The 16,615-nt window shown below is 42.5% G+C and overlaps 2 protein-coding genes across 2 annotated transcripts in view; both read right to left on the bottom strand.

Moving 5' to 3' along the window:
- Positions 1-2,813, bottom strand: part of apba1a (amyloid beta (A4) precursor protein-binding, family A, member 1a) — a 28,255-nt gene extending 25,442 nt beyond the window's left edge. Inside the window, exon 1 of the mRNA XM_020631084.3 lies at positions 2,719-2,813. The gene's annotated coding sequence lies outside the window, so the exon portion shown is untranslated. The remainder of the gene's footprint in view (positions 1-2,718) is intronic.
- A 1,562-nt stretch (positions 2,814-4,375) lies between these two features.
- ptar1 (protein prenyltransferase alpha subunit repeat containing 1) lies at positions 4,376-16,260 on the bottom strand. The gene is made up of 7 exons (XM_020631119.3): positions 16,154-16,260; positions 14,841-15,010; positions 14,687-14,753; positions 14,354-14,458; positions 13,877-14,123; positions 12,261-12,634; positions 4,376-8,572 (listed from the first exon to the last, which is right to left on the bottom strand). Exons 1-7 carry the CDS (start codon positions 16,237-16,239, stop codon positions 8,215-8,217), a joined length of 1,407 nt encoding a protein of 468 aa, XP_020486775.2. The 5' UTR covers positions 16,240-16,260; the 3' UTR covers positions 4,376-8,214.
- Positions 16,261-16,615: the final 355 nt, after the last annotated feature.

The raw sequence follows: 16,615 nt of genomic DNA, 5'->3' as shown, positions 1-16,615 counted from the left end.
TCAAAGTCAACTATAGGAGAGAAAAAATAGGAAGAGGAGTAAGGGTCGGGACTATGGCAGACATATTAGAATAGTGATGAACGCTGGTTGGAGGGCCCCCTAATTATGTTTGCCTATAGGGCCCAGACAGCCTCTAGAATCACCACTGCGTACGCCTACGCAGGACGGCTGCCACGTGTCCATTTGGTGCGTCGGCTGTATGCATCCTCAAGCAGAGAGACAAGCTGACAAACCAAGTCTTTAATTAACCACATCTTCACAATGTGTCATTGTCACTGCACTGAGAGAAACATGCCTGTCACAATAGCTGAAAAAACTGCTCAGCAGAAAAGAGTCAACCAAAACAAAGCAAAACATGAAAATCCAGGCAGAGGACAGGGTCTCTGCAGACACAGTCGCCACCACCTTCATGTACAGTATGGAGGCCCATTAGTGATGATTGACCAGAATAGGTTTTATTTAAGTCTATATTTTGCTTTTTTAGGAAAAAGTTACTGACTCAGAGTTACTGTGTGCACAGAGGAAAATGTTAATGAAACTGATGTTGTGTTCTGTTCACCAGCCATCAGTCTAAGCAGATCTGATGTTACTATTATTATTGATGTTAGTTATGATCTCAGAATTAACATAATAGTAGTCTCCTCCATTGTCACCATGTTTGAAATGTACATCCTGCACATCAGGTAGGCCTGAGCGCTCTGGTCTGCCCTATAGGTGTATTCTGCAGTAACACGTGTCAGTAACCCTCATGCACAGTCAAGTGTATTTACAATAACGCTCATCTGTCACACCGGTCTATTTGTGCATCCTGTGCATGGAGTTAGGTTTGCTGTTGTATTTTACCTGAAAAGAGGACACCTGTAGTGATGAGAAGTTATGTTGAGTTACCTGTACATGATCATTATAGGTACATTAATGAGCTTGTTTAGTCTGATAAATAAACTCTGATCAGTTTCCACCACAGATAGAATCTCATTCTGTGTGAACTAGGGATGATATGATAGCATCATGTTAAACTTTAATATGATTCTAGTCCTAGGCACCCAATATATCGGGTTACTTCTTGTCTTTAATTATCAAACATTTCTGGAGCAATCCTGCACACTGTCTAAATTGCACAAATATGTTGGCAATGTTTCCCCACTGAAACGTTGCCGGTGTAACGTGAATTGTTTAAAAAGTAAAAGGTATCAAAGTATTGCGCATTTTGACAACCTTCACTGCGGTGGTTGGTCCAAAGGGGTTGCCAGGGATGGCGTAGGCCCCCTTATAAATCTGATAGTCTACCCTAATTGCCCCCCATAATCCTAAATTATGCTTGGCTATTTGCCTTTTCTGAGGCGGGACTTATGTTCAGATTTCTTTGGGCTGTGTTGTAACAGTCCTGCAGTAGTTTTCTTTACATGACAATGTAGAACATTTTCCTCTGTTAGTTTTTTAGATTGTAAATAAATAGTTTCCACATCTGTTTCATGAGACAGCTGTGTAGGAGAGGAATCAGTCCATAACAGATTTGCATGCAAACTCCTGTACACAGTCACACTTGCATAAACTAACTACAAATGTTTTGTTACAGAAACTGTTCCAATAAATGTCTTTCAGCAGTTCAGACTGTGTGAAGGAGTTTGCATGCACATTTTTTCAAGTGCTTGTATCTTGCCTTTGGACAACTTTGTTAAGAGTCCTTTAAGTATTAAACTTATAGGATGTAGCCTATATGTTTTCGTTCTCTTTTGTTACTTTAAAGAAGATATGATTAGTGGAGATATAACGGGAAATTCAATTCAATTGTGTGTGCATGTGTGCACGAACTTGCCACCCCTGCATTAGTCAGTACCACTGTCAAAAAGGCCACGAGTCAAAAAAAAAGTCTGGACACGCCCCTGCTTAGCTTCCACAACAGAGACAACCTCACTGTGTGTGAAAGATTATGGACAACTCATTAACCAATTAACCAGGTATGAACGAGACTATCTCTGACACCATCACCTTTAAGGTTTCTGACAGAACTGATGCCTCAAAACATTTACAATCAGGTTTACAGAGTCAGGCTGAAACAGTATGTCGACACACACGTAGGCTACGCACACAGACACACACACACACACACACACACACACACACACACACACACAGTTTATTTTTATTAGGCCTATAGGCCTGAATTCAAAAGCAGTCATCAGATAGGCCTATGTCTGTAGTAAAAAAAACAAACAAAGAGGATGTAACTGCGCATTCAACATCTGTTGTAACCATGACAACCACAGACACATTCGGCTGAAAGTCATCAGTTAACACGGTCACTCTTGAATCCATAACACCGGACCAAGCTGCGGCTCTGCACCTGCCGACAACAACAGGGCCTCTGTGATCCGTTAACCCCCCCCCCCCACCCACCACCCACCCCCACCACACACACACACACACACACACACACACACACCACCCCCTCAGACCGGCACACAGACCCTGCAGGTCCGGCTCGGTCCGGCTCAGTGTTGTCCCGGTCCTGAACGCGCCCTGGTGATGATGTTTTTATGAATCACAGACACCGAGCACAGCAGCGGGACGGTAACGATCCTCCGTAGTCACATCTGCAGCTACATCCCCCCCGACACACACACATACACACACACACACACACCCGGTTGTGGGGGGAGGGGGTATCCACTAACACAAAACCAGAATCAAACCGAATCGGACCAGACCATAACTCACCTTCATTCAAAGAAGAAGACGAATCAGGTCCGCCCCGCTGCTGCTGCTGTCCTCCATCTTCCCTCTGACTGTGTGTGTGTGTGTGTGTGTGTTTGCGGCCCCTCCCTCCTACACGCTCACACACATACACACGCACACACACAGCCTCCGGTCTCTGCAGGATTTGTGTGACGATACTTAACAAAGTAAGAAGAAAAATACACAATAGGCCTACATCAGTTTATACTTCTTCGTTAATTAAAACACTTTTTTTAAATTTAATTTTTTCAAATAGAAGATTTGCTTAAAAGTGTTGGCCTAATGTTTGTGATTCTATAAAAAGTTGGTTTAGTTTAAATTCTTGTTAAAAGAAATTCAACATAAATGAGTGGAGTTCTCGAGAGATCAACCAGAAATTATTCTAGGCCTATATAACGGGGAAATAGAATCAAGTAAAATGTATGAATGTATGTCAATACATTTCAATTTGATGCTGCGATGTAAATGCTTTTTAATTGAACTATTTCATTTCTCATTATGTTGGAACATCAGGAGCTAATCACATGAAACACACCTGGTCACCTGGTCCAAACCATAGATGGTATGAAGTCATCAAAATGTGAAAACATTTTCAGGACAGTGGATGGATTTGGAAATCTGGTAAAGAGAGAGAGTGGGGAATGACATGTGGGAAAGGAGCCACAAGTCAGATTTAAACATGAGCCGCCTGTTCTGAGGACCACAGCCTCTGCATGGGGAGCGCAAACTAGATCCTAGGTCAGCCATGTAAGATCTTATGTTTCATGTTTCACAGTCCACTATCAACTGTTCCTAAAACTGGAGGAGAAATGTCACAGGGTCAGTGAAAGGTGTGTGCATTACTTTTTGCATGTCTTATGAAATAAACATTGCTATGTTTAGAAAAATACTAACTGCCTTTTCAAAAATAGACCTTATAGTTGGTTTCAACAACAAATCCCTTGCTTCTGTCAGGGCAAATAGCCAATCACAGTTTAGGAATTTTTTTATGGACAATCAGATTTCTAGGGGCCACCCCTGGCCACCCACCCGGACACGCCCCTGCGTACATGGGGCGCGACCCAAGTGTTATCTTAAAGTAGAGACATAAATTATAGATAGATTGGAGGTTTGGATTAAATAAAAGAAATAGAAACAAACATAGGAAAGGTAAAAATTTTGTTTCTCCTCTCATATTTATCCACATGAATCATAAGTTTGATCAAATAAAAATGATTGTTCAGTGAAGACGGCTTCAACTGTACGATCAAGTTGATCGCTTGTTTTCCTAAATGGTCAAAGTTTAATACTATGAAGTTTCTTCTGTTCTTTGGTAAATGACAGTCCAGTGAATCCTTAAAGAGATACGAAAGAAAGCGTGAAGCTGCTTTCCTTTTCATCTAGAGAATTCAAACAGCTCTTATTGTGGCCGACACTCAAACACAGCATTAGGGAGCATCCAAAAGAGTGATTATTTAATTTTTTTTTAATGAAAACACAAGACCAGGACCAATCATGTTATAGCTCAAGATTAAGACCAGGGTCCTGACCACATCACCTTGTAGATCCTTCAGTCCTGGAGGTCAGTAAAAGTCCTCAGGTGTTCAGTTCTCGATGACGTCTGATGAATCAGAAAAAAACTCAAATACACAAAAAGAAGTGTTTTTTTTTATTCCAGGTGAGTTTATTTTGTTTGTAAGCAGATGAAACAGTTTAACCCTAAAAATAAATACAAATTAATGTGATTTTATAGATTAAGACAAACCCTCCAGTGAAGAATAAATTAGAATACAAGCTACATATTTTCTGTAAAAAGCTCAATGAACCTTTAAAAAGACATTTCTGCATAGAGTCAAAGTTCAAAAGTTGAATATCCCATCATACACCTGTGAACCCGTTCTTTATTACATAACACGACCATGTTATCTCCTGTTATTACGAATAGAGTCTATAATAAACCTATTACAAGGCTGTGTGTTTACCAAAGCAACGGTCTGACATCCCTCTACAGATCGCCTTTGTAAAGGAGGACACACCGTCTCTAAGAAAAGCAGGCGGTTGCTAGAGACGCGGCTCTAACCACGGACTGCGGAGAACCGACTGTGGTAACATCAATCCATAGAAAGCAGTCTGGTAATTAGACGTCGGTCTGTTTACTGTGGGAAAAGAGAAAGGAGAGGATAACAGAGGAGGAAGGATGATAAAAAGACATCTAAAAAAAAAACGGAATGCCATGGTGGAGAAGATCTCCCAAACTGAAGAAGGCCCATGAAGTAAACATGTAACAGAACGCAGTATGGGATACGGTGAAAATCAGCTTACTTTAAGATATGCTCAGTTTAATGTGAGTAATGGAAGCTAGTTTAGCTCATTTAGTGAAGGATAGAGAGTTAACCGTTGCTATGGAAACAGCTCTCACTGTAGAATTCTAGCAGACTATTTGTTTAGCAGAAGGAATAAATACTTTTTGAATCAATAAATTAATTTCCAAATTAATATTTAGTTAATTTCTGAAGTAAGCTAACTCTGCATTATCCCTTTCATTACACAACATGGATTATGTTCTCTCATTGTTTCTCTCTATTCTCATTTTATCCATTTCAAATTCTTTCATTTTCTGTTCACACATTCTCAAGTGTTTTCAATTATTCTATCTCTTAAGTTTTCTTTTCATCTGTTCGCTTATTTAACTCGTGTGTTCATGTGTTCTTATGTTAAAGTGTATGTTACAGTGAACAATAAACAACAAATGAATGAAGATGAAATGTACAGAAACATATTTAAAGTTATTAATAATAATAATAATAATCTTAAACATAAACATTTAAGTAGATTTTGACCTTTATGATGTCACGTCTTAATTTATACAGGGTGGTGACATAAAGCAGCTACTGTTGCTTAGTAACAAAAACAGTTTAATATTTTGATCTATCCTGTCTATAATCAATAATTACTGTGATTATCATGTTGATAGTGCTGTTACCTGTGGTCACCACACACCTGTAACAGGTGCAGAGTAACAGCAGCATGTAGCACCAGAGAACAAACATCAGTACCGCTAACTGCTAAAGCAAACTTCTCTCTGCTGAGATTTAATGCTTCAGGTTGGCTGTAAGTAAGACTTTCTGTTCGTAGCGAACAATTAGCCATTTGGCTTCCTGTTGCACGCTACGCTAAGTTAGCGCTGAGCTACATAGTTGGCATTTACTGAATAGATTCCGCATTAAAATGAGAAACCAGCAGCGAGGACTGTAACGTGTTGAACACAGGTGACCTCCTTCACGTGTGGAGGAGGAGTTTGACTGTGACTCCTGCTCAGGGGAGCGCTGAGAGAATCTAACGGAGACAAGGGATCATCAGAGTCACTTCAGTGTGTTCAGTTCAAAATACTTCTTTAAGATCAAACCATCTGAATTTAAATTAAGAGGATTTATGTAATAAACTGTTTACAGTTTAACTTCCTGTTTATTTATTATAAACTTGCTGTATATTTACATTTAAACATTTAACTATTAATTTACCAGATATTAACTATGAATTCACTGTTTTCTTAATAGAAAAGACCTTTAAATGTATTTATGAATAAACTGTTATGATGACCAAAAACTTCTTATCACCTGAATTTTAAGAAATATTGAAATGATGTCACAGACGATTGTTTCATATCAAATATATGTGTGTGTGTGTTCAGCTCGGCTCTCTGCAGACACTCTGATCCTCCTGTAGCTTCATTTAACATCACTACTGAAACAGAATGAAATCAAAGAGAGGAGTCAGTCAGAGTCAGTTTGAACTGAACACACCTGAACACTGTGACAGCTGAAGGGGTCTTGGCTCAGGTGAAACTTCAGGGGTCCACATGCTTCCAGGAAGACCGGACCAGGCAGGTAAGACCAGAACTCATCCTCTGTACCTGTATCAGTGTGGTTTCACGGACCTGAGCTCTGTACTCTGAGGGATGCTCTGTTACCATGGTAACTTCAGAGTTAACTCTGAGTTTTCAAGACTATGAAGGTGGTTCACTTCTTACCGAGGTAGATCACCATGGTAACTGATGCTGAACACCTGACCTGCTCTAGAGCGGGGTTATGTTCAGGACAAGAGATGAAGAGGTCTGTGAGCTGATCCAGAGAGGGGAGGAGGTAGAGAGACCGACTCACACTTTGTGTTGACTGAACAAACACCGCATCCTGTTAGTAATGTTTACAAGATGTAATATACTCGTACTTATTGCTTTGAATTTTTCATATTCATTTCTATTGGCTCCATGCCGCTCGGTTTGTAACCGTCAGGGCTGCAGCTGATTATATAACGTCTAAATCTGTCACACAAAAAAATTTGAGCAACAAATGAATGTAAGTGGACAAACAGGAGTTACACAGTCAGATCTAAAGTGCACTAATCACGAGAAAGAGACATAGGACTTAATTTGCACATTCACAAAGCGACTTTTCTTTCTTCTGTCAGTTCTTCCTGCATTTTTCTCTGCAGATGTGTGATTTTAGTCTGGATTATGTGTTTAACTTCTTCATTTTTTTTAATATCAAAGCTCTGAGTTTGTTAAATATGACGATCTGCTGACAGTTTATGTAAAGCTAACTCCGGCCTTTTTATGTGAACACGCTGTGAAGCTCCGGGTTTACTTCTGAGGTTGATAACCAGCTTCATGTGATCATTCAGTGTAATCTCATTGGTTGAGGTTAGTGAAGACAGATAACTAAACATCACTCAAGATCACTACAGGTAACAACATGTAACTAAAGGATCACTAAATGGAAGTGAAGATAACCTGGCTATGATGAACGCCCTTCAAAGTACAGGCCTCAGATCACCAGTGAACAGCTCCAGACTCTGAGTTCACACTTTGCACGGACCTGCTGTGTCTGCAGGTAACACCCGTGTTCAGATCTCACCTGCCTGCTGCATAAAGGATCACCTGCACATCGTTTCTGTTTGAAAAGATCAAATGTGTTGTGGTTTTCATCCAGCAGGAGCCAGCATCGTTCTCACAGTTCAACTACTGCAGATGACAACACGTGAGGGGGAGGTCCTTCATGTGCCCCAGGACACGAGTGTTAACATTACCAAACCAATGTGGACCAATGAGTTCCAGACCACCTCAGTAAGTGGTCTGAGTGAGCAGATCTCAATCAGTTCTCAGGACACATCGGGCTGCGTTCACACCAAGCACTAAGACTTGAGATCTGATCACCCAGGACAGATCTTAGTGTAAGGGTCTGCATCAGACTGACCCAGGATTTACTCAGAACTGATGCTAACTTAATCCCTGATTTGTTCCTGCAAGCCTCAATACAAACATGGCGTTTGTCTCTCAGGTGGCAGTACAAACGCGGCGTCCCGTCTCTCTCAGACGCCGGTACAAACGTTGTGTCCAGTCTCTCAGGTGTAAGTACAAACGTGGTGTCCAGTCTCTCAGGTGTAAGTACAAACGTGGTGTCCCTTAACTCAGGTGTCAGTACAAATGGGGCGTTTAGTCTCTCAGGGCTCCTGGACGATGACTGTGTCTAACCACTTTTTGTAGGACATGGCGAAGCGTCTCTGGTCAGCGGGGCAGCAGCTGTCCAACACCGAACTCACAAAGGTGTACTCAGAGGGCAGGGAGGGGGGAGCGGGCAGGTGGACTCCTCTCTTCAGACGTTTACTGTCCCGAGGGTCGGGGAGACACACCCTTTCCACCTCCATAGCATCACTGTGACTCTGTCCGTTCACACTCTCCCCCCCCAGACATCCCCCCTTCTGAAGCCCCGCCTCCCCGTCACTCAGCTGGGCCAACTCACCACCGTTGCTGAGCTTCTGATCCCGCCTCCACTGCTGCCACAGGAAGAACACGTGACGCCTGAAAACATAAAAGTCAGTTTATCAATGAATGTGTTTGGAACATTAACATGTCATGTTCTAAATTCTTACAAAGTAGATTTTTTTTAAAAGACGTCAGCAGAAGATCCTGGTATCTGATCAGCCCAACTGACTTTAATAGCTAGATTACCGTATTTTCCGCACTATAAGGCGCACTTAAAAGCCTTTAATTTTCTCAAAAAACGACAGCGCGCCTTATAATCCGGAGCGCCTTATATATGGATCAATTGGTTAATTGGTTGATCCATACTGGTTGTACACGGCGCTCAGCGACACTGACTCGGATAATGACGAGAGGGAGCCGGGCATGTTGGATGCCGTACTCGCCCAACTGTTCAATTCGGACACTGAAGAAGAAGAATTCGAGGGATTCGTGGACGGGGAATGAACTGAAAAAGTGAGCTTTACGTGTTATACGTAACTGAACAATGTTGAGTTATGCACTAACGCAGGGGTGCCCAACCTTTTTTGAACCAAGATCTACTTTTAAAGTTACCAGTCTGCTGAGATCTACCAGTCCACATAGTGAGCCATAGCCTTTAATACTCGTAGCATAGTTTCTATATATGACTTTTTGGTAAAACATTTACCCCCCCCCCGGTTTTACCTGCACGTCCTTGCGCATGCCTGCACTCTCTCTTGCGCGCGCGCTCTCTCTCTCTCTCTCTCTCTCTCTCTCGCTCCCCCGCTCGCTCTCTCGCTCGCTCTCTCATGCACGCAGCAATTTCATGAATAAATGAAAAATTAAATACACACAGGTCGGAAGTATACTTGGGCTCCCAACACAGGTATCGTGTGTGGGAAACAGTGCAATGAGATGAAATTGAAATCACTTTTCTATTTTACAATTGTATTTTATATTGACAAAACATCTCGCGATCGACTGAGAATCAGTCAGCGATCTACCTGTCGATCGCGATCGACTGTTTGGGCACCCCTGCACTAACGTTTGAATTAGCGGTATCAGACTGTGTTTCTTTTACGTGTTTACAACTGAACAAGGCTGGGAGATATTGTGAATATGCACATTAACGTTTGAACAACGTTGAGTTATTGTGAATGCACTACGTATAAAACTACGTTTTGAGAGTTAAGAGAAACGTTAAAGAAATAATTTATTATTTGGGGAAATCGTCTTATGTACTTTTGTTTTTGTAGTTTTATATGTTACGTTTTATACGTATTTATATTTGTATATTCACAATATCTCCCAGCCTTGTTCAGTTGTAAATACGTTATATTCTATGCGCCTTATAATCCGGTGCGCCCTATATATGAAAACAGTTCTAAAATAGGCCATTCATTGAAGGTGCGCCTTATAATCCGGTGCGCCTTATAGTGCGGAAAATACGGTAAGTATTGATGTCAATGGACTAATCATTATGGCAATCTATACAATTCAGTTCTATACTTTTTGTGTTTATAGAGAGAATGTGTGTGTGCTACGTCACTGTCATCTGAGAGCTGGTACGCCTGTACATTTTGGTGCAGAGCATTGAGGGTGCTAATAAGAATGGCTAAACAGTTTGGGAGTATTTCACTCCTTAAAATGTCTGCACAGCTTACGTTTTCGAGAGGTGGTGGTAAAACAAGTTTTAAAAAACAAAAAGGACACAGAAGACACTCAGCCAAGCAGTTCAATTTGTCGGCTACATTGCATGAAACTTCCTAGTGAGGTATCAAAACGACATAATACTCTGAACCACACTACAGTATGACATCACGGAAATATTTTTCTTAAAGTGCTCTGCTTGCCGGCCTATAAGAACACTTATCAACCGAGTTAATGGATGTGAAAGCTGTCACTTCAGAGACCTGGAGCTGTGATGTTATCCCTACGGGCTACAAGCTAAAAGCTAAAAACTCCCAAGGATCACACTCCAGCGACTCAAATACACCAGCATTTAGGGTGTAATCGGTTCACTAAAGTGCATGAACGTTTAAGAGAAATTTAGTAAAATGAAAAGCCATGGACAATAAAGTAGTGCACTGATTAGACTGCTTTGCTTAAACACAGGGTTTTTTTCCTGCATTTAAAAATTGGAAAGCGGCTGCCACTGCCTCATTTAGTCTTCTGCTACCAGCCCAGGTCAAAGTCAGACGGGTTTTTTGATGAACAACACAGAGTTCCAAGAACAGCACCTGTTAAATTAGCCAGTTCTAACTGCAATTACAGCTGTACACCAACATGCAGATGGCGCCGTATTATCAATTGAGTGCACCAGGAAGCACACTGCCAAACATCAAAAGAGGATGAAAAGTGAAGGGAGAGGAAGATCACATGTTTCAGAGAGAGCGTTTGTTTCTTTATTTGTACCCTGCTGTACAGGCATGCCCTACACTAATATCCGGCTACAAACAAATACTCCCTCAGCGGTTTTGTCCTGAACTATAAACACCTACGTGGATCACCGAAGCGCGTTCAGCCTGCTGATAGCTGTGAGTGTTAGAAACTCAAGACTGCAGCAAATTTGAAAGAAACTTCACTGAAAGACCTGAGAATCACACAAGGCTTCAGGGTTATTTACATTTTTATTACTTGTTTTTTTTTTTTTTTTATATACTTTTGTGATTGTAAGCACTTTTGTCTCTCTCGGTCCCTTTGTCTTCTCTGGCACGGTCAGAGCATAATACGTAAAAATATGATTTATTTCAGATTAAGCTCCGTCTTGTCTCAATTACAGAGTTGTGGCGTGTTAACAAACAGTCTTCGACATGCCAGAGTACCACAGAAGAAAAAACTTAGATTAAAAAAACTGATAAAACTCGTTATTGCCACGAATAACATTAACACAGTCAGGATCAACAAGTCATGGAATCAGCTTGACAAACTGTCTTCAGTGAAAGATGCTTAAATCAGACTTGTTTATAATCCTGTAAGGTGAGAATCTGCTTCAATCTGCTAGAGTGTGACATTTGACATCCATGCAGGAAGTACCAGATAGTACCAGAAGTTAAATTAGATCATTTTCCTTTTTTCAAAAATTTCCGTCAAACTGGTGTACAAAAATGCAACAGAATACCAGAGTTACAGAGATTGATGCTCAAAATGTCCAGGGGGAGGACCCCTGTTGATTTTCAATTTGAACAAGACACATTAAATTGTATAACAAGGTTTTAATGTGAGATTTGTCAATCATAAGAATTCCAGAGGGTGAGTGATGACATTGTTAATGGTACACAGATTGTGATACAGTTTCTTCAGTTCATATGCATTTACAGTAAACCTAGACAGGCACTTCAAGGTATACTTACTCCAAACTACATTTGTTGACCATATTTGCATTTTTCCTTTATTAATCTGCATAACATTGCCATCTAAGATCAATCGTGAGAGTGATCGCCGTACAGGCTACAGGTAGAGAGACTTGCTGTGCTGTTCTGCCTGTCTTCAATGTTTTGCTTGTGGCGATTTGTCTCGTGTTAAAGAGTTTTGTGTAGCTGGTTGCTGCCCATGTAATTCTGCACACTCTTAATGACGTTTTGCTACGTCATTAAGAACAACCCTCTAAAACCAGACTTGATATGTTAGGGCGACTTTATGAAACTTATTGCTAATTTTCAATGAAACGGACACATACAGGCAGAGAGCAGGGCTGTGTGTGTGTGTGTGTGTGTGTGTGTGTGTGTGTGTGTGTGTGTGTGTGTGTGTGTGTGTGTGGTCTAACCTGTGGCTCCAGAGTGTCTCATGTCCAGGGAAGGACCGGATCAGGTCTGAGATCAGCTCCATCTCCTGGTGGAAGAGCTGAAGGACAGTGATGAAGCTGAGCTGTCTCTCCTCCCCCTCCCCCTCACCTGTGAGGTCCTCTTCCCCCTCCTCCTCCTCCCCCCCTGACAGCTCCCCGTTAGCCTGACTGTGGAGTGTGGGGCTGCTGGGGGCTGAACTGGTCCTGTGCTGAGGTGAACTGGTGCAGGAAGCTGCAGACTGGGAGAGCTCATGGATCAGCTCCTTCAGTAGGAACTGACGATAGTGAAACCCGCTGTGATCAGACACATGCATGGACACCCAGAGACGCATGGACGACAGCTCGTCATGGAACACCTGTGAGGAGGAGGAGAAAACATCATCATGAACACCTGTGAGGAGGAGAAGACATCATCATGAACACCTGTGAGGAGGAGAAGAAGACATCATCACGAACACCTGTGAGGAGGAGAAGAAGACATCATCATGAACACCTGTGAGGAGGAGAAGAAGACATCATCATGAACACCTGTGAGGAGGAGAAGACATCATCATGAACACCTGTGAGGAGGAGGAGAAGACATCATCATGAACACCTGTGAGGAGGAGAAGACATCATCATGAACACCTGTGAGGAGGAGAAGAAGACATCATCATGAACACCTGTGAGGAGGAGAAGAAGACATCGGCTGTTTTCGAAACCGCATACTATACTACTAGAACATACTGATTTGGCCAAAATGCAGTATACAGTATGTGAGCAACTGCGAGATCTGCAGTATGCCAAAAATACCAGGATGTCATACTGATTCGGGAAAATTGTACAGTATGCATCGGACCAGTCTACCTCGCGTACTGTTTCCCACAATGCAAAGTGCCAGGTCAGAGATCAAAATGCCGGAGCGCAGCTGTTTGAACTCGTCGGTGGCGGTGACTGAATATCTTGCCACATTATGAACCAATAACAAATATGACATGTTCATATATTTATTTTCCTGCTTTGTAGACTGTACAGTGCATGTGTCACAGCTGGACAAGCAGCTGCAATTACAGGGTCCTCGGCTTGCTCTATTACTACAAATTATTCACAGCTGAGTAAAACCAGTTTAACCGGGGCCAAGCATACTGCAAAATAACTGACGACTGGCAGTCATACTACATACTAATGTTGAACTCAGTATGCAGTATACAGTATATACTGCATACTGATTTAGATAGTAGTATGTAGTATGCGGTTTCGAAAACAGCCATCATCATGGACACCTGTGAGGAGAAGGAGAAGCCATCATTTTTTATTTTTTTTTATTTTACAGGGACATTGCATATTAATAAACATTTACATCATCATGAAAACCTGTGAGGAAGAGGAGAAGATGTCATGGACACCTGTGAGGAGGAGACATCATGATGGAACAATGATGTGATTGGTTGAAGTATAGCAAGAAGAAGAAGAAGAGAAACTCAGATTATCTCTGATATCTGTTCCTGCAGGTGTGCAGAGCATCAATGGAATGAAAAGAGCAGGTGTGTGTGTGTGTGTGTGTGTGTGTGTGTGTGTGTGTGTGTGTGTGTGTGTGTGTGTGTGTGTGTGTGTCTTACCTTGGCGTTGCCCCTGGCCATGTGCTGCAGCACCCAGATGCGGTGAGACCAGGCGTTGTAGTTGCTGGGGTAACGGCAGGCAGCGTCAGAGCACACCTTCATCTCCTGATGAAGAGTTCGAGCCAGGTGATCGCTGAGCTCCTGTCTTCTGTCTGCATCCACCTGCTCTCCTTCACCTGACTGCTGATGCTTCCTGCTGCTGCCGACAGCTGCCAACTGAGCCAGGACATGCTGCAGCACCCAGCGTCTGCATAAAGACAACAACAACAACCAGGGTTAAATATCTGACCCAGTCTGGACTCTGTCACAGGTGGGGTTGCCAGCAACTTCCAAAGTGAAATATAGAACCCAGCTGATACAAAGGGGTCAGGGCTGTCTTCTTTTGTCAGCAAGGCTGGACGGCCCGTCTAATGATGGTGTAGTATCTGAACTGGGGACACTGACAGCATTTAGACTAAATTAGACAGGAGGTTTTACCTGTGGATCCAGGTCTCTGGGCTCTTGGGGAACTTGGTGAGAGCCAGCTGTCCCAAGTACAGGTCTTTCTCTGGGTTCAGGACTCCGGACTGCAGCAGCTCCTTTCTGCAGGACAATCAGATCTGGATTACATTTACACATCAGACAGATTAGACTGTTGGTTTATCTCACTGCCGCAACACTGATCTCTTTTCAGAAAATACAAGAAAGACCGAAACTTTCAGAATAAGACTTCTTCTTTTGTAGGTGTACATGTGGTGATGTAGCTGCCGGCTGTGAGGTGTGACCAGGGGGAGACCAGGGGGAGACAAGTGTGCCTAGGTTGTGTGTTACCTGACATTCCATGCGGTGGTGAAGTCTGGGTTGAGCAGCAGCACGGTGCAGGTGATGTCCACTAAAGCTGTGACACACAAACACTGTCAGTAAGAAGCTGTACCCTCAAACAGAGGGTAAACGATGTTAATGTGTTCACAGAACTCTCACTCACCCTCCCGGTCCAGCCAGTGTTTGCGTTGGCGATACAGCAGCAACTTGTTGTGGACGTATGGCAGCAGGAACTTGACACACCAGCTCTCCACGCCCAGTTTGTTCTCCACCAACACGATGGGACTGCGGTTATATCGAGCCTCGGGACACGGGATCACCCCGATCTCATCTCTGAGGGAGATAAGCGCACACAGAGGAATCACTCTGACAGCACATCACGTGTCATAAAGTCAAAGCTAACAGCTAGTAGTACAGGTTTTACTCTGCATGTGCACAGCAGGGATGGATCACACCGTGTCAGTCCTTATACAGATTAAACTGACCAATCAGAGGAAGGGACATGACACACCTGTCTAATCAGTGACCTGTATTTGTTCTCCAAAGCACTTAGAGTCCTTTTGGCCCTCTAACAGGTCTCAGATCATTTCTCCTGTACGTTTAGTGTCTCTGGGATCCACAGCTAGTCCCTCACTCTAAACATTATCAAGTGACCAGGGTCAGAATTTCAGGATTCTATGTAATGCATATACAATTTCACACAATTCCCTGGGACTAATAATACTGGAAAATCCCCCAAAAAGTCTCACACACACACACACACACACACACACACACACACACACACACACACACACACACACACACACACACACACACACACACACACACACACACACACACACACACACACACACACACACACACACACACACACACACACACACACACACACACACACACACACACACACACACACACACACACACACACACACACACTTTAATGAGGACGCTTTAAAAAAACTACAGCTGTTTAATAAACACGGGATCGGCTGAGGAAAGACGCTAGCTTGTGTTAGCCTAGCATCAGCTAGTCCTGACAGTGTGTCACAGGTACACCTGACAGGTGAACCCACTGATCGGCACCTGACACGAGAAGTGAGGAACATTAGATCCAGACACCGGACTTGTCATTGATGAAGTACATTTATTACTCTTATTAACACACCGCTAACACACAGTCTATTACCTGATGTTTGAAACATAAACACAAAGTATCTGTTCCCGGGATGTTTCTGATAATCGTTTTATTTCGGGATGTCAGGAGAAGCCGGTAAACTAACAACTTTCTCTGGACCTACTTCTCCAGGTAATAGTCGGAGCCGGCTCCATGTAACTGCAGGTTCAGGAGGGTTTCTCCAGTTGATAGTCGGAGCCCGCGCAGTGTAACAGGAGTTATTTTATCTCCTCATACAGAACATATCCAGCACCTCGGCTCCGTCTATCCACAGTGTTCACACTAAGGTGTACTTACATGCTCGGGTTCTTCTTAAACGCGCTCGTGATGTCTTTAACAACTCTCTGCACCAACACCTCCACCTCCTCCTCACACTCCGCCATCTTTATCACACCTGATGACGTCATATCAACAACAAACTCTTTCCGGGTTAAAATGAAAACAAACACTACGGATGCCTACAAAGACCATTAAAGTCGCCAAAAACTACCTGTATACTACATTATATAAACCATATAAACATATAGATCTCCATTTCCACTCATCCCTCTGATTCATTACACCTACACATATACAATATCAAAACGTTCATGCTTTAATTTTATTTAACCTTTTTTATTTGTAAAGGGACAATGTACAATATTAAACATAGTACCAGAGTTATCTTAAAGCTAGTTTACATCCCTCAACTGGTCACAATTACAACATCACATACTAATACAAAATATAGAGTATAACAAACATAGCAGAACATCACAC

Source organism: Labrus bergylta, chromosome 2, assembly GCF_963930695.1.
Source record: "Labrus bergylta chromosome 2, fLabBer1.1, whole genome shotgun sequence".
In the NCBI taxonomy this organism is placed as follows: Eukaryota; Metazoa; Chordata; class Actinopteri; order Labriformes; family Labridae; genus Labrus; species Labrus bergylta.
Note: the sequence above shows the minus strand (reverse complement) of the source record. Positions and strands in the feature narration are given on the sequence as shown.